The 20,623-nt window shown below is 40.7% G+C and overlaps 1 protein-coding gene across 2 annotated transcripts in view; it reads right to left on the minus strand.

The window, feature by feature from the left end:
- Ctnna2 (catenin alpha 2) overlaps nucleotides 1-20,623 on the minus strand; it is a 1,158,645-nt gene that overhangs the window by 264,219 nt on the left and 873,803 nt on the right. For both annotated transcript variants that reach the window (XM_052721879.1, XM_052721880.1), the window contains exon 8: nucleotides 17,844-17,924. In XM_052721879.1, coding sequence (XP_052577839.1) covers nucleotides 17,844-17,924 — 81 coding nt within the window. The remainder of the gene's footprint in view (nucleotides 1-17,843; nucleotides 17,925-20,623) is intronic.

A 20,623-nucleotide genomic window follows, 5' to 3' on the forward strand; every position in this document is an offset into this window, starting at 1 on the left:
CTGCCAAATGTGGTGGGATTTGTAGTGGGCAGAGTCATCTGGATCCATAAATATATGTACTTGCCATTTCACATTCCAGCATGTGCCTCTGGATCTTAGGCAAATCCTCTTTAAATAGAAGAATATCTTGGAAAAGCTCAGCCAAAGCCTTACCAGTTCCTTCTCCAAGCATCTGATGACTGGCATGTCAGTTCAACTGAGTGAGATGGTAATCTCAACTAAAGTGCTACTTGAGTGAGCGGAGAGGGGAGAGAGGCACCCACTTGGTGTGGAAGACCCTAACCCTTCAGGCTTACACCCCCAAGCCCCAGGAGAATAAAGAACTAAAAAGAAAACTAGTTCCATGGGCAATCTGACTCAGCCATTCATTATTCAACCACCCCTGCCACAATGTAACAATGTAAAGAGATCTCTGTTAAGAGATTCCCTCAACTGTGACTAGGATAATTGCAAGTGTTCCAGGAAGGACCACTGTGATCTTTGTGTAAACTCCACTCCTGCCCTGATACCCCCCTTGAGGTTTTGGGAAGAATGTGCATGTGGACGTGACTGTACCCACTCTGTACCCACCCTGTGATCAGGCCTTGATCTTATGAAATTAACCTCTAGACATAAATCAATCGAAATGAAATTGTATGGGAATTGTAATCTTATGGCTTTTGTGGGTTTTTCCTTTAAAAGTACCCACGTGATTGCAGCAGGCGCAACTCTTGCTCTTTGGAGCTGAGTTAGCCCGACTGTACAGCCGCAACAATAAACCTCGTGCTGTTGCATCAACTGGACCAGAGTCTGGGTTCTTGGGGCACCCACTTGAGACCCTAGATTTTGGGGTCTATCAGGTGGTGATGTCACAGATAAATGTACTTCTGAAGCTTCCAGAACCATCTACCAGCCTCTCCTGATTTATTCCAATCATAGACACCACAAAGAACTACTTTCTCCCTATGGAATCACTGTTGCTCCATGTGTTGGTTTTTCAATTGCTGTCTTTAACTATTGCACAGAACTGCATTTTTTTTTCAGTTCTTATTTTTGTTGTTCTTATCTTTGAGATTGTAATTTAATTACAATATGTCTCCTTCCTCCTTTTTTCCTCCAAATCTTCCCATATATCCCTCCCTGCATTCCTTCAAATTCATTAATGGCCTCCTTTATCACCAATTTTTATTTATTGCATTTAGGACTAACTAATTATTTGTAAATATAACCTGTTGAGTCTATAAAATGTTACTTGTATGTATGTTTTCTGTATGGAATGTTCAGCAGTGGACGACCAGTTGGTGTGTTCTTCCTTGTTGATGACTACCTCACCGACTCTCAGTTTTTGCTCAGTTGCCTATAATTCTTTGTGTAGGGTCGGAGCCTCATGGGTTTTTTCCCCATCCAGTTTGGCATGTTTGTTGATGACATTAAGCTCCTATTTTGGGGGTCATGTTAGTGAGACTTAACAAGGAGGAGACACACTCTCGCAGCATCTCCCTGATCTGTGACTCTTTAAATCTTTCCATCTCCTCTTCCACAATGTTCACTGAACCTTAAGTGTGGACATGTTCCGTAGATGTATCCACTGGGACTGGGCTCCACATTCTGAATTTTGATCTGTTGTGGTTTTCTGTAGTGTTCTCCATCTGGGGTAAAAAGAAGTTTCCTTGATGAGGTGTTTAGACTACATTTATCTGCGACTATTATGACAAATGTTTGTGGACTGTTGCTAGGGATTACACTGGTTTAGTAAATTAATGATTGTAGACTCTCTTCTGATAATCATGACTTCACTAGCACTGAGTAGTTAGCTAGGTTTCCAGTACCAAACATGGTTTCCCTCTTGTTGTGCAGGTCTTAAGTCCAATGAGAGAGCTATTGGTTACCACCAAGGTGTGTGTGCCACTACTGCATACTGTGCCATGCTGGTCATTCATGTTGTTCATAGGCATCATGGATGGGTAGGACTGTCGATTGCCTCCCTCTTTTGGAAGCTTGCATGGTGTCTGCTGGTATAACAAAAGCTGGTTCTCAGGGAAGGGTCATTCAGGTCAGTTCTAGCTCATTGCATTTCTAACAACTGCTGAAGTTTTTCCTAAAAAGCCGTCATTTCTGAGTAAGCCCCAATCATGGTTCCACATTCCCAAATTTGTAAAAATCCTATAAAATGATTGGTGCTATTATTGCTATTTAAAGAAAAGACAGGAGATGGAGTCAGATTCAAGGACCTTAAGTTGGAGAAAAACTAAATGCTCATATTCTAATGCCTGTTTTATCTCATGCTGTGTTTACTTCTAGTACAGATATGGAAAGAATCTTCCAGTAGAGATATTTTGGCTTTGGTGGGTCACTGTGTCTCTGTCACAGCTACTCAATTGATAGTGCAGCTGGAGAAGGAATGAACTGACACAAATTTCTTCTAGCAGAGATTTGGAGGGATTTGAGGCAGCAGCAACAGTTTGCCAATGCCTGTTCTAGTTTCCTGAGTAGATTTTAGTCTTCTAGTCCTCTTATTCCATCCATCAATTGCTATTGCAGTACTCAGGATATTTCAAGCCCCATTCACTCTACAGTCACTGAAAACTGATTATCTATTGTACCCAGGAAAGGAACCAGGGAGGCTAGAACCAGACTCTTGGTACCCCTACATGGTCTGCTTTAACAAGACTTGTTAGACCCAGTAGATTTTTCTTCTCCCTCTGCCTCTTATTTCACTAAGAAACACCCATTATTCCACTTGTCTGCATGAAATTCCTTTTGGAAGAAAAGCATTGAAGAAAGAAAATAAAGGGAAAGGTTTAACATAAGAATAAAAACTGTTAGCTTTTTCCCTAAACTTTGTGGATTAGGAAGTTTTCTGGTAAGGTTCCCTGGCTTACTTAATGTATGTGCCCTGCTCTGCAATGGTTTCCAAATCCTGATATTATACCTAAGTTAGCAACATTGGTGAGGGCATTTTTATAGACTGCCCAAGCACTCCAAGAATACACTCAAGGAGCAGCAGTAACAAGGTTCCAAAATAACCCATGAGCACAACTGTGAGTTGGTAAATCACAACTTACCTATTCCCTTTATGCTAGTCATTTGGACATCCATAGATACACCCTAAGGGCACATTAATTTAGATGCTTAGGCCTGAAGATTTCAAGGGAGTGTCAGAAGGAGTGGCTCCAAGTCAGGGATGCATCATTAGTTCCAACTTCCTCCTGCTCACAGAACTCTTGTGCCTGTCCTCCCAAGTTCTTCTGGTCTCCCACAGCTCCTACTTTGCTTTGCCCAAAGGTGTCCTTTAGTCCTTTGCAGAGCTAGAGCTTAAACTGCAGCTATTTAAGGCATCCTGATCCTCTTTGAAACTGAAGGAATCATATTGAAAGTTCTGCCCCCAGCAGTTAAATGGGATTAATTTGCCCATGAAAAACATAGAAGCTATGGAAGAAGGAAGAAAAGAGGATGGAGCTCTGACTGGTTCATTATTCACACTTCTGCGGAGCACTTCTGGTCAGATCTGATGGAAGAACCTGTTCTTATCTCCAAATTCCTCGGGACAAATTGTTCTCCTCTAATTCTGGAACACTTGGCATTATCTGGTCAACTAATTCTCACCACATTCTCCAGACAAGTCTGCTCATCTATTTAGTTAATCAGCTATCCCTCAGCTAAATTGAAATGTTTCACATTTTGCCCTCCCCCACAGGATTAATTAGAAAAAATAATTATCGAAATCACATACATAGTTCAGCTTCTTGTCTAAGACTAGATGTGGATATGCATGGCTTAAGAAAAAAAAAACTGGTGATTATATTAACCAGGAAGCTTGTTATAATGATTATTGTAGAGAAAGTCAAGATTCATTAATAATTGATATTTACCTTATGCTACTCCCATCAAGGGAGTTTTAATAAAAACTATACACTGAGATGAAAGTGTACCAATTTTAAAGACTACAGTCATTAAAAAGGATAAGCTTCACAGTTAGTCCACTTGGGTACTCTAACTTATAAGCCTCATCTTAGTACAAACTTTAATCTTACTACTGGAAATTCAACACTTTGCTCTGTTTTAAAAAATGAAAACAAACTTTTTGGTAGTAATCCGACTCTGGAAAACTATCAAGATGGTCACTAGACAATCAAGAGAAGAAAGGAGACTAAACAAAGACCACAGGGCTTCAAGGGGTCTTTGTGCTTCTCTGCCCCTCACACATCACCAAGCACAAATGGGCACCATGGACTAGCAGGTGAAGAAAGCTGGTTAGATTGGGTATCTCAGTGACTTCTCAGCCTCTGAGCCTAAGCTTTCTTAGCATTCAGGATCTGGAAAAAAAACAGAAAAGTTCATTGGAAGCCATTTCTAATTCTGAAACACATAGCACAATCTGGGAAATGAATTTTCACTGAACAGTCTAAAGCAAATCTGCTCTTTGGCCAGCGTTGTTTGGTATCTATAGCTCCAAATACAATGATTTGGTTGAATTGCTTTCTTTTTAGAATCAGTCTTGCTGCCTAGCACAGGCTGGCCTCAAACTCTCAATTCCTCTGCCTTTAACTCCCTCACCACCACCACCAATCCTGGCACGAAAGACAAATAACCTTCATGTCAGGCTGAAGGAAACCGTCCTTGTATCTTCGACTTTGAAAGAGCATTCAGTTTGTAGCACAAACTCAACACCAAGATTTAAAACGTATAACCACACTGATACTGATTCATTTTTAAAAAAATAAAATAAAATTACCTGGTAAAGGTACCAGGGGCTGAGAGAAAGGAAGAGTGCTCATCTTGAAATAGCAGGTAAAGAGGAAGCAAAAGAGGATGCTTACAAGACATCTCTTGCCTTGGGAAGACCTCAAGGTTCATTTTTCCTCCAAGAGTTCCTGATTTCTGAACCAGTATCTTTTCTTTCAAGGACAGCCCAGGAGTAAGCCCAAGATAGGTAGTTGTTTTTCCTTCCCCCCTGCCCCTATCTTCTTCCCCTCAGTTCATACTATGCCCTTGGTTTTGGAGGAAAAAAAAACTTAAAACCTTTAAAGGCATATAAACACATAATCATCATGCAGCTTTTAAAGTAAGTTGTATCAGGCCCACTATAGTGGTTCATGCTTATGATCCTAGTACCTGGGAAAGGGATTTAGGAAAATTTGCTTTTCAAGATCATTCTTGTTGAAGACTACCCAAGCCTACATGAAATCCTGTCTCAATAAAACAAACAATAAGTAAATAAATAAGTGAGTTTGGCATGGGGAGGCTAAGGCAGGAGGACTGTTGGAAGCCTTGGCTATACAGCATATATAAGGCTAGCCTGGCCTACAAAATGGGACCTTGCCTTATTTTTTAAAAAAGTAAACAGATAAAATAAATGAGGAAGAGAGATATGGGCTCTCTCAATAAGATGCAGATATGAACTTTCCCCCTTTTGTTGAGGGACATATTTTGTCAAATTGATTTAATTTCTTGGCTTTTTTTATTTTTCTGTCTATGAAGGAAACTTTCCATGCTCCAGGATGACAAAAATGCCCATTCTGGGTATAGTTTCCTGAAATGGGGTACCATATGTGCATCAGTAAACATTATGTGTAGAGTGAATTAAACCAAGCCTTATAATTAGGCAGTGAGGAAATTACTGTAGACCTGGAAGAATAAATCAGCGGTATTAGAACACTCTCCATTTTCTCTGAGGCACTTTAGAGTGCCATAAAAGGCCCGTGTCACCATGATAAACACTGAGAAGAGATGTATTTGGAGCAAGAAAACCTAAAAGACACCACAATTCAAATAGGTCTTTGAGTCTGGACTCCGAGGTGTCATTCCATAAAATTTAAAGACCAGTCCTTTTACCACTAAGGTGAGAGAGTACAGCAAGCCATCTGACAATGAGGCTGTGGGAAGGGATGCTCTCCTACAGCAGGTGCACTCAAGACTTTATACACAGACTTGGGAACAGAGCCGGGAGGAAAGAGTGCTCCCTTCATGATGAACAGTGAGGCAAGATAAATAAAAATGGATCAGTAAACTTTACCTTCTGCTTCAGACTTCAACCTGGCTCAGCACTACTGTTCGTTACAGTAATCCCATCTTTATTTACAATGTTGACAATGGTTCATTGCAACTTAGGTGTGGATGTGGGCATGCTGGTGTGCATACTTGTGAGCATGTGCCAAGTATGGAGGTCAGACATCAGCCTTGATATTGATCCTCTGAAGTCAGTGACTGGGTCTTTCAAGGCAGGATCTCTCACTGGCCTTGAGCTTGCCAAATATGCTATGCTGACTTGTTAAAAAGCATCAGGAATTGACCTGTCTCCACCTTCTTAGAGCTTGGATTACAAGCTTGCATCATCTTGCCTAGCTCTTTATGACAGTGCTGGAGACTGAACTAAGGCCTTTAGCTTGCAAGGCAAGCACTTTACTGATTAAGCCACCTATCTCTAGCATCTCATGGTGATTTTTTTCATTAATCTTCACTTCCTAAAACAGTACATAAAATATTGCTTGCATTGAATCCTTGATTTTGTTGATAATGTGTGCCTTAACACTTAATGCTTTGTCTCACTTTTCACCTTAGTCATAGCTCTGCTCCTTAGAAAGCACAGACTAAAGTCTGGCAAGATGGCTCCTGTATAAGGAGCTGGCTACCAAGTCTGATGACCTGAGTTAAATTTCCATCATCTTATCCATACGAGAAGTAGAGAACCAATCAACTTCCTCGTGTTGTCCTCTGACTTACACACACACACACACACACACACACACACACACACACACACACACATCATTTCTATATGTTCAGAGGAAACATAGATCCATTTGACTACTCCCACAATAAGGGGCCATGAGCAGTAAGACCATTTGTTCCTAATGTAGTCCAAGGGGGTAGAAGTCTTATAAAACACAAAGAAATATACATATCTACCCTAGTTCATCACACAGATGATCCTTGCAGATAAGAGCACTAGCTACATATTCGTTTTAATATTTCATCTCTGACCTCAGTTCTTGACACAGAAATCCTGTGTAATTTCCTGGCTGATGACACCTGAAAACAGTTTCTAAGACCCTTGGAATTTCCTGGGCAAGAGATGCATCCTTTGGTCTAATGCGATGACATTTGGTGGGCTCTTGGGTGACCTCAGGAAGAGAAAGGCTGCCAGGGCAAACAGCCAGGTGACTACATGGTTAGAACTCATAGCTTCCCTCCAACCTCCAATCTCTGGGGAAATGAGAGAGGCCAAAGGTTGAATTGATTACCCATGGCTAGTGATTTAATCAATCTTGCCTTTGTAACAAAGCCACTCCAAGAACTTGAAAGGACAGCATTCAGAATGGCATTCAGAAAGCTCCCAGTCTCATCATGTGGGGGCTCACATGTTATATTACAATCAGAGAAATCACAGCACAGTCCAATTGTGAACCTCCCAAGAGATGTCTGCCTATGTGTCTATTCATCTGTATCCCGGTAAGGTTCTTTATAATAAACTCCTTAATGCAAGTAAGTATGAATCGAGAACCATGAGTCAATCTGATAAATTAATCAAAACTCATTTGAATGGCTGGGGAGGCAGGACCACTGGTGGCCACCTATTACTTACAAGCAGCATGTAGAGTCGTATGGCCTGTGGGACTGAGCCCTTAAACTGTGAAGCCTGATGCTCTCATTGGGTATTTAATTGAAGGTTGCAAGCCAGTGTTAGTGAACTGGTCAGTTGAATAGAAAAAAACTATCCTATTTTTGTGACAAAAGCTAAACATTCCATAGTGAATGTGTGGCAGTTGGAAGACTCCACAGGATTTTTCCATCTTGAGAGACCCTTAAACATGGGTTTTCCCTCATACTAAACAGGTATTGTTTCTGTGAATGAAAATGTCTCGTAGAGTACAATAGGTGTGATGAATATCCCAAGTCCTGACACATCCTCAGCTGCATCAACCAATAGGCTATGGTGACATCTGAAAACTTGTTTTCAGATATAAAGGCAGTAGAATTCAAGGCTGAGGATCTGGAAAGATGGCTCAGTGGTTAAGAGTACTGGTTGCTCTTCCAGAGGACCTGGGTTCAATTCTCAGCACCCATATGGGCAGCTCTCAACTGTATATAATTCCTGTTCCGGGAGATCCAACACCCTCACACAGACATGCATGCAGGCAAAACACCAATGTACACAAAATACAAATAAATATTTCTTTTTTAAATATTAAAAAAAAGAATTCAAGGCCAAGAACACCATAGGCCAGTGAGACAACTCCATGGGTAAAGGCACTTGCCGTCAAGCCTGACTACCCAAATTCAATCCCCAAGATGCAAATGGTAGGAGGGAACCAACTCCTGAAAGCTGTCTTCTGGCCTCCACACCTTGTGGCACACTTGTACCTGTTTTCTTCCCCCATCTGTCTCTGTCTCTGTGTCTCTGTCTCTCCTCTCTCTCTCTCTCTCTCTCTCTCTCTCTCTCTCTCTCTCTCTCTCTCTCTCTCACACACACACACACACACACACACACACACACACACACACACACACACACACATACACTGGATAGATAGGTAGGTAGACAGATAGATAGATAGATAGATAGATAGACAGACAGACAGATAATATTTTTTAAAAACTGAACATCTGAAGTTACTGGGAGCACTTGTTGTGACAGAGACTTTCGGTTTTTGTTTATTTGTTTTAGCCTTTGTCCCATTACATATCCTCCAAACTGTCTTCAAATTCAACAATCCTCCCAGATTAGTCTCCCTGGTACTAGGATTCCAGGTGTGTCCAGCTTCAGCACAGCTTGGGTGAAATTAAAATCCCCCACAATGAGTCTACCATTTACTGTTTAGGTGAATGTGTAAAGTAAGCCAAGGAACAGATAGACTCTAGGTAAAGGGCTTAGTGTAGCATTTGATGAATGAACAATTTAGGAACTGCAGCAGTATTCTTATCTATAATAGGAGCAAGTGCTGGAGGTTAGACTAAATACAGACATCTTCTACATTGTGTTTTGGACTCAATGACTGTTCTGATCCCCTCCCCTTCCCGTTTCACCTCAACTGCAGGAATTAGCAGAACACAGCAACTCAGCCATTGAAGCCCCACTCCACAAAGTTTTCCTGTTCATGCATATACAACTCAGTCTTCTCTCAGCAGAATACGCTGTTAGAGTAATGGTCATGGATCAGAATGCTAAGCTTTCCCTTAGATCAAGACTTGATAGGGAGAGAGGAGTCGAGCTGGTGTCCCCCTAGATCTGAGACATTTACCTTCTACAGGATCACGGAAATAAACTAAACCACCTCATGAAGTAGACAGCACTTGCCAAGGACTTGCCTACACGGTATCTAAAAAGCTATTTCCAATTGATTCAATCACATACCCTAGAGTTGGAGATAACATATGTGCAGTAGCTTATAATGATGGTGGTGCATGTCTGCAATCTAGCACTCCTGGGCCTGAGGCAGGAAGATTGCCAGTTCAAGGCTGGTCTGTGCTACATAGTAAGACCTTATGTCAAAAAACAAAGAAGAAAGTATTTGGTGTGCTAATGTTTAGGAATGTTTTTTTTAATCACAGTTTTCCCAATGAAAGAGTGGCCAGAATACCTAATTCTTAATGAAGAGTTCCTCCCACATGCCCCTTGTCTGCGCTATTGAAACCTCGTATCTATCCTGCTCTGTTCTTACCCTTTTTCATTCTGGTTTCTGGTGCTTAACTATGTCTGTATTGCTTATTTTTATATTCCACATCTTTTTTACTGTACGATCATTTCTGATCTCTATGCTTCCACAGTGAGGTAAGACTCTGACCTAAGGACCAAATCCCTGGGGATTCTTAGCTATGACAAAGTCTTAGTGCAAAATCGCAAACTTTAGCATTTAGAAGAAATCATGGAGCCAACTTGTCTTGTTGCTATAGCCTTAGACATAGCCTCATCTCTGTAGGAAGAAAAACACACTTAGATCCAGAAATAATTTTCAAATGTTTCCTGACAATGAATCTAAAAATAATTGGCCCCACTAAGGGAAATGTGAGAAAAAGAACTGAATGCTTTAACATTCTTGTTTACTGTAAATGCTTTAGAATGGCTGTAATTCACTAATCAAAAAACCAGACACCTAAACAGAAGAGCACCTTTTCAAGAGGCTGTAGTGAACCATAATGCTAAAACCAAGGGGTGGAAGTAGATAAGAACCAGCTTCTGCCATCCAACACAAATTTCTTATTTTCTGTCTACAGTGGATATATGTCACCACAAATCCTCCTGTGGTGGAGATGCTGTTGAAAACCACAGGGCAGCTGGGCCTACTAGCATAGGCCCAGATCCCAGCTACTTGGGAGACAAGCTGAATGACCACAAGTTCAAGGCCAGCCTAGGTTACACAGTAAGTTCAAAGCCAGTCTGGGTAACTGCCTGAGACCTCATCTTTAAATAAAAAGTAGTAATAGTAGTAGTAATAATAATAATAATAGGACTGGGGGTCCTGGCTTTAACCTCCAGTATGGAAAAAAAAAAACTCATAAAGCACCTCTCTCTCTCTCTGTTTTTCTCTCTCTCCTCTTTCCTTCTTTCCCTCCCTCCCTTGCCTTACCTCCCAAGTGCCCCTCGGAGTAGATTAGAATATGGGTTGCCACACTTGCATGCATTACCCCTATAGAGAACTGGGATGGGATAAAGGTTATGAGCAAGGTGACAGCCACACTGCCTAAGCCGGAAATACCACACACACACTCCATGTATCTATGGCTGTGCTGATTGGCTCTGTGTCCTTATCTGTAAAGTGGACACACACAGTGACCATCTTTTTGCCTCACTCATCTAGTGTTAGGACTATAAATGTAGTCGGTCCGTGGAATGAACCAGCACATGGTAAAGTCTGGACATAGGTCAGCTGAGTCAGTCTACATTCTTTGTAGACTTTGCAAACACTCACTGATGATGGTCCACTGTCAGCCTGAGGTCTTTTCTCAGGAAGCAACAGAAGCATCAAGAAAACTCTATTGTAATTGTAGGGTCTTCAGAGACAAATGGACCTTCTGACACATGTGATGTGTTTTCTTTGGGCAATTTTCATTCTTTGCTATATTACCATCCCATGCAGTAATTATCTCAATATGAAAGTATCCTACACATGAATCTGTGTTACTGAAAATAGTTTTATTTTAACGGCAAAACTGAGACTTTTATCAAGTTGACCCCCACTGCATTTTATTGTGAGACCTTTCTCATAGATCATGAGGGTGAGAGCTTAGAATTCAGTTCTTGAGCCAGCAAGAAGGCACTTGCTGCCAAGCCTCACAACCCGAGTTTGATCCCTGACAGTCAGGTGGGGGAAGAAAAGAACTGAATCTTGCAAACTGCTCTCTAAACCATGCAGTAACCCAATGATCAAAAAGTAAGTTCTTGATTGGTTTGAGGAACAAGAGCAGCTAAATTAGCTTTTAATATTATGGTTACTATTTATTAGGGATATCTTGGGTCCTAATTTGTTTATCAACTTTGAATAAAAAACTAATAAAAGAATCAAAATGATCACCTCAATAAACTAGTGTCCTTGTATACATAGGACAGATTGAAATGTGTTCAACCGGTCGTGTGTTAAAGAACAAGAGGCAGGTGCAGCAGGCAGTCAGTCACTGGCTAGGCCCCCATGTGAGTGAAGGATGGACTTTGAGGCATCTCTTTGCCCAGACATGGAGTAAGCCAAAAGCATTGCTTCCAGACTGGTTCCAGAATCACAGCTGGGATAACCGCCCAGACATGGGGCCCATTGTGCCCACAGCTCTAAAAATAGAACGTAACTGCTCAGAGTTGACAGTCATAGTCTCATAAATCCATTTTTTTTTATTCCACACAAAGCACTCCTAAGAGAATCTCGCTCTACTACTGCCTACTGTCAAGGATTTTAAATGGCAAGATGGATCTAGGTCCTTAAGTTTAAGGTGACACCCTTGTGTTCCTATGACCTTTCCCACAGTGTGTGACTCAATTCCTTTGGAAAATGTGGCCTCGAGAGAGGGTTTCTACTTACTTGAAAATTCTACTTCAATAAAGATCTATTTTATTGAAGAATAACTCCATGTTCCTAATTAGGGACATCTAAGATAACGCTTGTGATTGACTTTATTTATTTTAATTTAGTAAGTGGAACTTTGGAAGGTTCCAAGGTCACTGTTCTGAAGGGATCCTCCCAAGGGCTAAGAGGAAGTGTAAGAGACTCAAAGAGTGGGAAGTCTTGTAAGTTGGTAGAAGTCTCATTGTTAACTACAATCTTTTATTTCCTCGTTTCCTCTCTATCAGATTTGATTTCTTGAAATACCACATCAAGGTGTGACAGGGCAAGATAGTGCAGAGCTTCTTCTATCTTGTATTCTTGCTGAGGCCATTTCAGGTTTAACTAGAATTTAATCTCCTTGATGGAGAATCTTGTGGAAAATTACTCAACTCTCTTCTAGGACCTGAGGCCAAGATACCCCAGCTAACTTAGTTTAGCTTCTGTTAAACTGCCTGCATGTGCAGACCTTCCCATGCAGGCCCAGAGCAAGATACCAGGATGTGGTTTTTTCCTTTAAAAGCCCTTGGTCTAAATGCTTAGGGCTACACTTGAGTCCAGAATATCAGAGTGTAGTCCCAGTTGGCTGGAATAAAGATTTTCAACTAGCTATAAGCTATGTCTGAGTGGTCATCTCTGGTGTGCTCCCTGTAACAAAGAACGCCGAATGCATGTGTCCATGGACATGGTCCTGGGTCATTGGGGGCTCTTCTTTCTAATCTCTTATCAAACAGGTTTATCTACAACTAAAAGAATCTCACCAGCAGAGAATATTCATGCAGACATTATTACATTTGACACCTGAGGGAAACTGTTTTCAATTCTATTAACTACCTAAATCTTTATTTTTTAATTTTAAGATTTATTTCATTTTCTTTGTGTTTATGTATGTATCTGTCTGTGTGAGTGCATGCCACACATACACAGGTGCCCATGAAGAGCAGAAAAGGGTGTCAGATCCCCTGGAGCTTGAGTTACAGGGGATTGTGAGTGGCCTGACATGAATACTGGGAAGAGCTGCTGCGAGCATTCTTCACTGCTGAGCCATGCCTCCGGCCTCTAACTGCCCAAATCCAAGGGGCGGGGGAGCTCAGCTGAGCCAGGCAAATTAGTCACTGCATATTCCATCCAAATCGAGCTTCAATTTAGATCAGTGAATGTTTTGTGCCGTACAGGTAAATGTGGAGAGACAGAAAGGATGGGAAGAAAGACAAAAATATCCCAACATATGGGTAGCCACGGAACTGACAGATGGGGACCATTTTAGTCCAAGAAAGACAGATTAAGAAAGAGAAAGGTGTTTGAACCAAATCCACAGATGTGGTGGGATATTATGCTATTACTGCTGTGTCTTAATACCATGAAACAATCCTGTTATCCTCATTCCTGCAAATGTGGGGGGGAGGGGGGAAACTGACAGGCATGGAAACAGTGCTGCTTTGCCTACCACCCTGAGTGCAGCTCTCCAGGAGGCTTATCTCAGAGTCATTCAAATCTACCATTCTCTTCTGCTATAAGACAACTCTGAGAATTCACTCACCACTCCTTCTTAATAAATTGGCCACAGGGCGGGGGAAATGACCTCTAAGTCTCTAAATGGAGAGAACTAAGGAGCTGGATCCTGAACGTAAAACCTAAATCCCTATTAGAACCAATAAATCAGGGAGGTAGGAGCACATGTTGATAGTCTGTTCCAGAGTCTAAGCAAAGGCAATCCCTGTCCATGCTTCTAAAAGCTGATTATTATCCCTTAGGACCTCTGGCACAGGAAATGAATGAATACATTCCTTGGATTCACACAATTTTATGTAGCTCAAAGAGATCCTTCGGATTGAGTTTGGCTCCACACTTCATAAGAAGAGAAAATCAAGAGATGGAGACTCCAGAGCCAGGCACGCTGGCTGGCACTTATAATCCTAATGCTCAGAAGCTGAGGGAAGAGGATTGCTGGAACTTCAAAGCTAAACTGGGCTACCAGTGAAATTGTCTCAAAGCAGAAGAGAAGCAGCAGGGGAGGGGAGCACCAAAACAGGGTATCTAAAGTCATACTACAACCTGAGTTGAGATCTCTATTCTAATTCAGTAGTTTTTCATTAACTTCCTAATTCCTATTAACCACATCATCTCATACCAGATAGGATATGGACAGTTGATATTATAGGGAAGATTAGGCAGAACTGCCCATTTCTCTATCTGATATTACTAACACACAAAGGGACAATCTTTTATTATGCCTTATTTCAAAGAAAAAGGATAAACAACAACAAAAAGGAAATGTTGTCCATGAAAGATTTTGTTAACTGGCAAGTGAAAGTTTCAGATTCTAGAAGTAAGAGAGTTCTGTCTTGTGGAGGGTATTATTTGAAGCATGACTTCCTTCCTGAAACATCTTGGTGACATCCCAGAAGCTCCCAAGCAGAACTGTAGTGTTGTGGTTTGCATGGGAAAATGTTTCTCATAAACCTTGGAACACTCAGCCATGAAGGGGATGGCTCCATCCAATCCCTCCCCTCAGGGCTCAGGGAAACCCTGGAGAGAGGATGCAGAAATGTAAGAGCAGTAGGGGGTGGAGCACACCAGGAGAACAAGGCCCTCTAAATCAACATGATCAAATCTCAGGTGAACTCAAAGAGACTGAGGCAGCAAGCACAGGACCTGCACTGGTCTGCACCAGATCCCCTGCGTTTATATTAACGGTTCCAGGTTAGCAATTGCATGGGATTCCTGAGAATGCAAACAAGTAGGTCTCTTCTTCTTATGCTTTCTCTTGATTTCTTTTCCTTTTATTTGTTTGTTTTGTCTACTTCTGATGAGTTAGGTTTGGTTTCAACTTATTATATTGTATTATATTTTGTTTTATTATTATCCCTTAGAAACCTATTTGTTTTCTAAAGACAGACAGAAAGGGGATGGATGTGGAGGGGAGGAGAGGTGAGGAGGAACTGGTAGAAGTAGTGAGAGGGGAAACAGATGTACTATGTGAGGGGAAAAAATCTATTTTCAAGAAAAGGGGTGAAAAAAATGTCTCTCTCAGGCTCAAGTGCTCTATGCTTGACCCCCAGTTGCTGATGTTGGTCTAGGGAGTTATATATACAAATCATTAGGAAGTAGCTCCTCAGTTGAGGAAATGGGTCTCTGTGGGAGGGGGTGCAGTTTATGGTTCTCAGCCCACTCTGCTTTCTACCCAGTTTCTGCTTCTTGATCCATCCAGACACAATCAAGCAGCTTCACCCTCCAAGATCTTTACCTCCCTACCATAATGCACTATGTACCTTCTGAGAAGCTGAAAGAAATCTCTCTTCTTTTAAATTACTTCCTGTTAAGTAGTTGGTCCCAGCAACTAACTACTTTAGTTGAGAAAAGTAACCAATGAAGCTGTGTTCTGGTTTCCAACACATCTAGAACTCTCCGTAGCCATTCCGCTCCTGGTTCCATGATGATCCTGACTCTGCTCAGTGTACTACAGAAGGGAATGGTAGATGCAGCTGTACTAATCTAGTCTTTCCATAGCTGCAGAAGGTAGAGCAGGTGCTGCCTTCGGCAGTAGTTCACGCTAGCTGACTAACACAATGGATTTAGTGATGAAGGCAGGCATATGCAAAAGCTGCCGGAGGGAGACAGGATGGTCTCTAGGCAGGACTCAAAGTGTATGTGTCAGGGAGATAAAAACATGGGGTATAATCTCTTCTAGATAGAGCAAACTACCAAGCAAAGTAGGGTCCAACATGAAAAAATACAAGAATGGTTCCGGTGATGGAGGAAACAGGAGATAACCATATAAAGTGAATTGAGCCAGTCTCAGAAAGGAAAATAGCATGCTCTTTCTCATTAGCGGTTCCTAGATTTTCATATACATACATAAAATCGAATGTGTGCATGAGAAAGATGGGAGGGGAAAGTACATATAAAACTATCCAGGAGGGCAAAGGGAAGTAACGGAACAAGTGAGGGGCAAGAAAAGAGATAATAAAGGGTATAATGAGGAATGTGTATAACATACAATATTTACACAGTAGGCTGGGTGCTGTGGTGCACAGCTTTAATACCAGCACTGGGGAAGCAGAGGAAAACTGAACTCTAAATTCAAGGCCAGCCTGTTCTATATTGTGAGTCCCAAGCCAACCAGAGCCATATGATGAGAGCTTATCTCAAAATTACAAAACAAAACAATCTACATTCATGCAAGCTTAAAATAATTTTTAAAAACTTTATTATATTTCATGTGTATGGGTATTTCGCCTGTACATATGTCTGTACCACATGTTTGTCTGGTAACTGGAGCGGTCAAAAGAGGACATCATCAAATCTCCCCAGAATTAGAGTTACAGATGGCTGTGTGCAGTCATGTGGGTGCTGGGAATCGAACCTGTGTTCTGCAAGAGCAGCAGGTACTCTTAACCACTAAATCATCTCTCTAGCTCCAAAACAACTATTTTTAAATCAAATATTAAATATACCACTTAAGATCAGAATCCAGATTTCTAGGGAAAGCCTATTTTGAGTCATGTGTGCACACCCTGTGTTCTGGGGTGACTTGTGTGGTCTTTTGATACCAGTGGGATGTCAGGAAAAGAGGAATACAAGAGGTCCATAGCCTGTCAGAACCCGGGCTTTGATGTTCTCAGAGCATCTCAAGAGTTAACTGAGTCATCTTAAATCAGTGGTTCTCAACCTGTGGGTCATGACCCCTAGGGATAGCATATCAGATAGATATTTACATTATGATTTGTAACAGTAGCAAAATTACAGTTATGAAGTAGCTACAAAATAATTTTATGGCCAGGCGGTGGTGGCGCACACCTTTAATCCCAGCACTTGGGAGGCAGAGCCAGGCGGATCTCTGTGAGTTCGAGGCCAGCCTGGGCTACCAAGTGAGTCCCAGGAAAGGCGCAAAGCTACACAGAGAAACCCTGTCTCGAAAAACAAAAAAAAAAAAGAAAAATTTTTATGGTTGGGGGCCACCACAACATGAGGAACTGGATTAAAGGGTCGCAGCATTAGAAAAATTGAGAACCACTGAATAAATGTATTCTTTCATTAAAAACAAAATAAAAATAAACAAACAAAAAACCCTTAGAAAATACCTAGTAACAATGAAAACTTATCTATTAAACATACCATTTAATCATTATAAACCATTTCCATAATTAAAAACAAAACCAAAAAATTTCAAAGTCAATATTGGTTAGTGTTCATAAAACATTTGCCATGAGAAAACCACCTCCATCCCCAAGATAAGATTTCCCCTAAAAAAAAAAAAATATGGAGCCATCAGACTAATGATATCAAGGGCCATTTAGTCCTTGCCGTTAGTTCATGTCACAAACTCCTATTTTAGTTTTGAGCTTCCCCCACAAAATTCTGATAAAAATGCTGACTATATCTTCAGTGGAATACATTGGGTGTTAGACCTCAATGAAACCATTGTATTAAGGGTTTTATTACTTATTAAACATTAGCAATCTAGTACATTATTCAACACCTTGGACGTTTGGTAAGAACTCTCATAAATCAATGAAAGGCCTCCTGGCCTATCTGGATTCAGAAACTAAAAACCAAATGTCCGCAGTGGAGAATTCAAGTTCCTATCTGAGATCATGCCTGCTCACTGAAAGGCTGCCTTTTGGGTTATAAACATCATGAGTCTTGCAGTTAGCTCATCTCTTGACTCAGCAGTTTTCTAATTGCTAATAGTTGTCTGTCAGTCTAATGTCTATGGAGATGAGATGCCAAATAGTCACCTGAATTAGTAAGCTCTAAAATGCTACCCTGGAAAGGAGCATTCTGAAAAACCATCACAAAGGTCTTGTGGCAAAAATAGAAAGAAAACCATACCTGTCTCCTCAAATCTCTTGTTTTCTTGGTCATCTTGTCAATTGCAATGTTGAGAGGGTCTCCTTTTTCTTTTCTTCCAGTCTGTTAAGAAAAAAAAATTATTTCTGGTTTACAAAATTGAGTATCAAGGACATTAAATGTTTAAGACAATTCAGGAAAATACTTAAGTTGCAAAATCCAACCAATTGAAAGCAAAACAAAACATATGCTTAAGTATACATGGGTGAACATGGATAGGTGACTAAAATTATTTTTCTGAAATACAAATTGAAATTTTAAAAGTCAGTAGGTTCTGAGGATAGCTATATCCATGTTCAGCTTCCTTCAAATCCATTTTCTTCCTCTCCTGCCATTTATGGATGAAGTACATAATACAAAATGTGTTTTGCTTTTGATTGCAAAGACAACTATAATGGGATTCTTGATTATGTAATCATGCTTATAAAACAGAAAACAAATAAATGTTTCTTACGAAGAATTCACAGGACCTGGGGAGAAGACTGAGTGGATAAAGTACTTGACATGGCACAGCCTGAGGACCAGAGTTTGTATCCAGAGAGCCCACATAAATGACAGGGCAGGGCAGCAACCCACTTGTAATTCCAGCTGCTCTGAAAGCTGAGACAGGGATTTCCCTGGAACACACTGACTAGTGGGGCTAATGTATCACTGAGTTCTGGGTTCAAGTGAGAGACCCTGCTTCAATGATTAAATTGGAGAATAAGATAGAAAAACTCCTAATACGCAAATGTGCAAACATACCTGCACACACATGTGTACATACACAAGAACGTGCATATATGTATACATACCACACATGTACAAAAGAGAAGCTTAAAAACAAATTTTCTGTTGTCAAAATGAAAAATTTTATGCCAATATTTCAAAGACCACATTACAGGTTTTGTACCGAGATTGGGAGAAATTCCTCTCTAGAAAATTAAGAACTTCTAATCTCTGTTCTACAAAGCAGGAGAGGTGCCAAACATAGCCATAAGCAACTCACAGCTTGTGATCATGAGTAAATCTTTCCTTATGACTCCAACATATAGTTAGAGAAGCAAAAAGAATAGAATAAACAACACTTCAATAAACTATTCACTTAAAATTTCACTACTCTTGTGTTGATTTTTCCATTTCCCTGATGGCTATAGAAAGACAAGGAAAACCAAATAAAGAGAATCTGCATTATTTCTATTTTTAAAAGTTTGGATTTTTTTTATATCTATTTCATTTATTTGTGTGTGGAGTTGGGGGTGGGTAGGGCTTCATTTGGGCTGCCATGTAGAGGACAGAAGACAAGAAGAAGTCAGTTCTCTTCTTCTACTCTGTGGGTTTCAGAAATTGAACTTAGGTCATCAGGCTTGACAGCAAGCACCTCTACCTGCTGAGCCAGTCCTCCACAGCTCTGTTTTGTTTTGTTTTTACAGTGACAAGATTCCCATGGATTCAAAGTTCTATGAACACTGCAGGTACGCCATCTTCTACACAAGAGGCAATCATTTTCAAAGAAATGTGTGAAAGCTATTAAATCACCAAGACTTCAGACTAACACCCTATAAAGTCATTTATTTGTTTGTTTGTTTATTTATTTGCATTCCTAGGGGCAAGCCATCTCTTGCTTCATACCCCATCGGTACATAATCTCACAAAGCCCCATAGTTGAGTACAAAATGAGTGAGATTCTAGGTGACAACTTTCCGCCTAACAGATGATCTGTTTAGAGAAGAGAAATGACCATGTATCAGGCACATGAAGGTCCTTTTTTCATGAAAAAAGACAAAAAACAAAACAAAACAAAAACAAAAAACAAAAACCTTGATACTTGTAGCCCTTACAGACACATAGGCATTGGAGTTGCAAGCTGGGCTGAAAGCAGCCACTTTTTTTTTTTTCTGCAACTTGCTTCATTAAGCCAGCTCTTCTAAACAAATATGTGATGCATAGCTTTGCAGGGTTTTCATTGAAAAGTCAAACATTGGGGCATATGTGTGCATATTTTTAGTTGTCTGGAGTTCTGCAAACCCTTCCTTCTACACTCTCTCTACACACACACACACACACACACACACACACACATACACACACCAAAAAAAAAAAAAAAAAACTCTTTCAGATGCACACATTGAAGTGGCTTGTGGAAGAGCTTGAAATAAAGAGGCTAACATTTTACAACTTTGAAATATCAGCCCACAAACAGCTGCAAGAAAAGTGTACGAAGAAGAAGAATGGGTAGTTTGACCTTCCTGAAGACAGAGGAATGTGGTCGTATTAAGCATGAGTGCCCCTAGCATCCAGCTTTGCAATAATCAGATGGATACTAGTTCAACAGTCAGTGGCCACTCTTCCTCTTTCATTATTTTGCAAACAGGATGTTTACTATAAAGATACTGGGTCCTTTGGGTAAGGTGTGAACCACTACTGTCTTTTGGAGAACCATATTCCTCCCATTTAACTTCCATTTATTAGAATAGTAAAATTGTACTCAAAAAGTCAAAATTGCTGTGTGTGGTGGTGCACAAAATTAATCCCAGCACTTGGGATTCAGAGGCAGGAAGATTTCTGTTAATTCCAGGCCAGCCTATTCTACACATTGAGACCCTGTCTCAAAAATAAACAATCAAATAAATAAATAATAAAAGTTACAAGTTAGTTTTACATTGTGGCTAGAACAACAGAACGGCAATTTGTTAAAAGATGGACTAGGGCGCAGGGGTGGGGAGTGGGGAGTGGGTCGGTGAGATGGCTCCATGGGTGGAGCACTTGCTTGGCAAGTGTGA

This window comes from Peromyscus californicus, unplaced genomic scaffold, assembly GCF_007827085.1.
Source record: "Peromyscus californicus insignis strain IS unplaced genomic scaffold, ASM782708v3 Scaffold_6__1_contigs__length_162567912, whole genome shotgun sequence".
Taxonomy (NCBI): domain Eukaryota; kingdom Metazoa; phylum Chordata; class Mammalia; order Rodentia; family Cricetidae; genus Peromyscus; species Peromyscus californicus.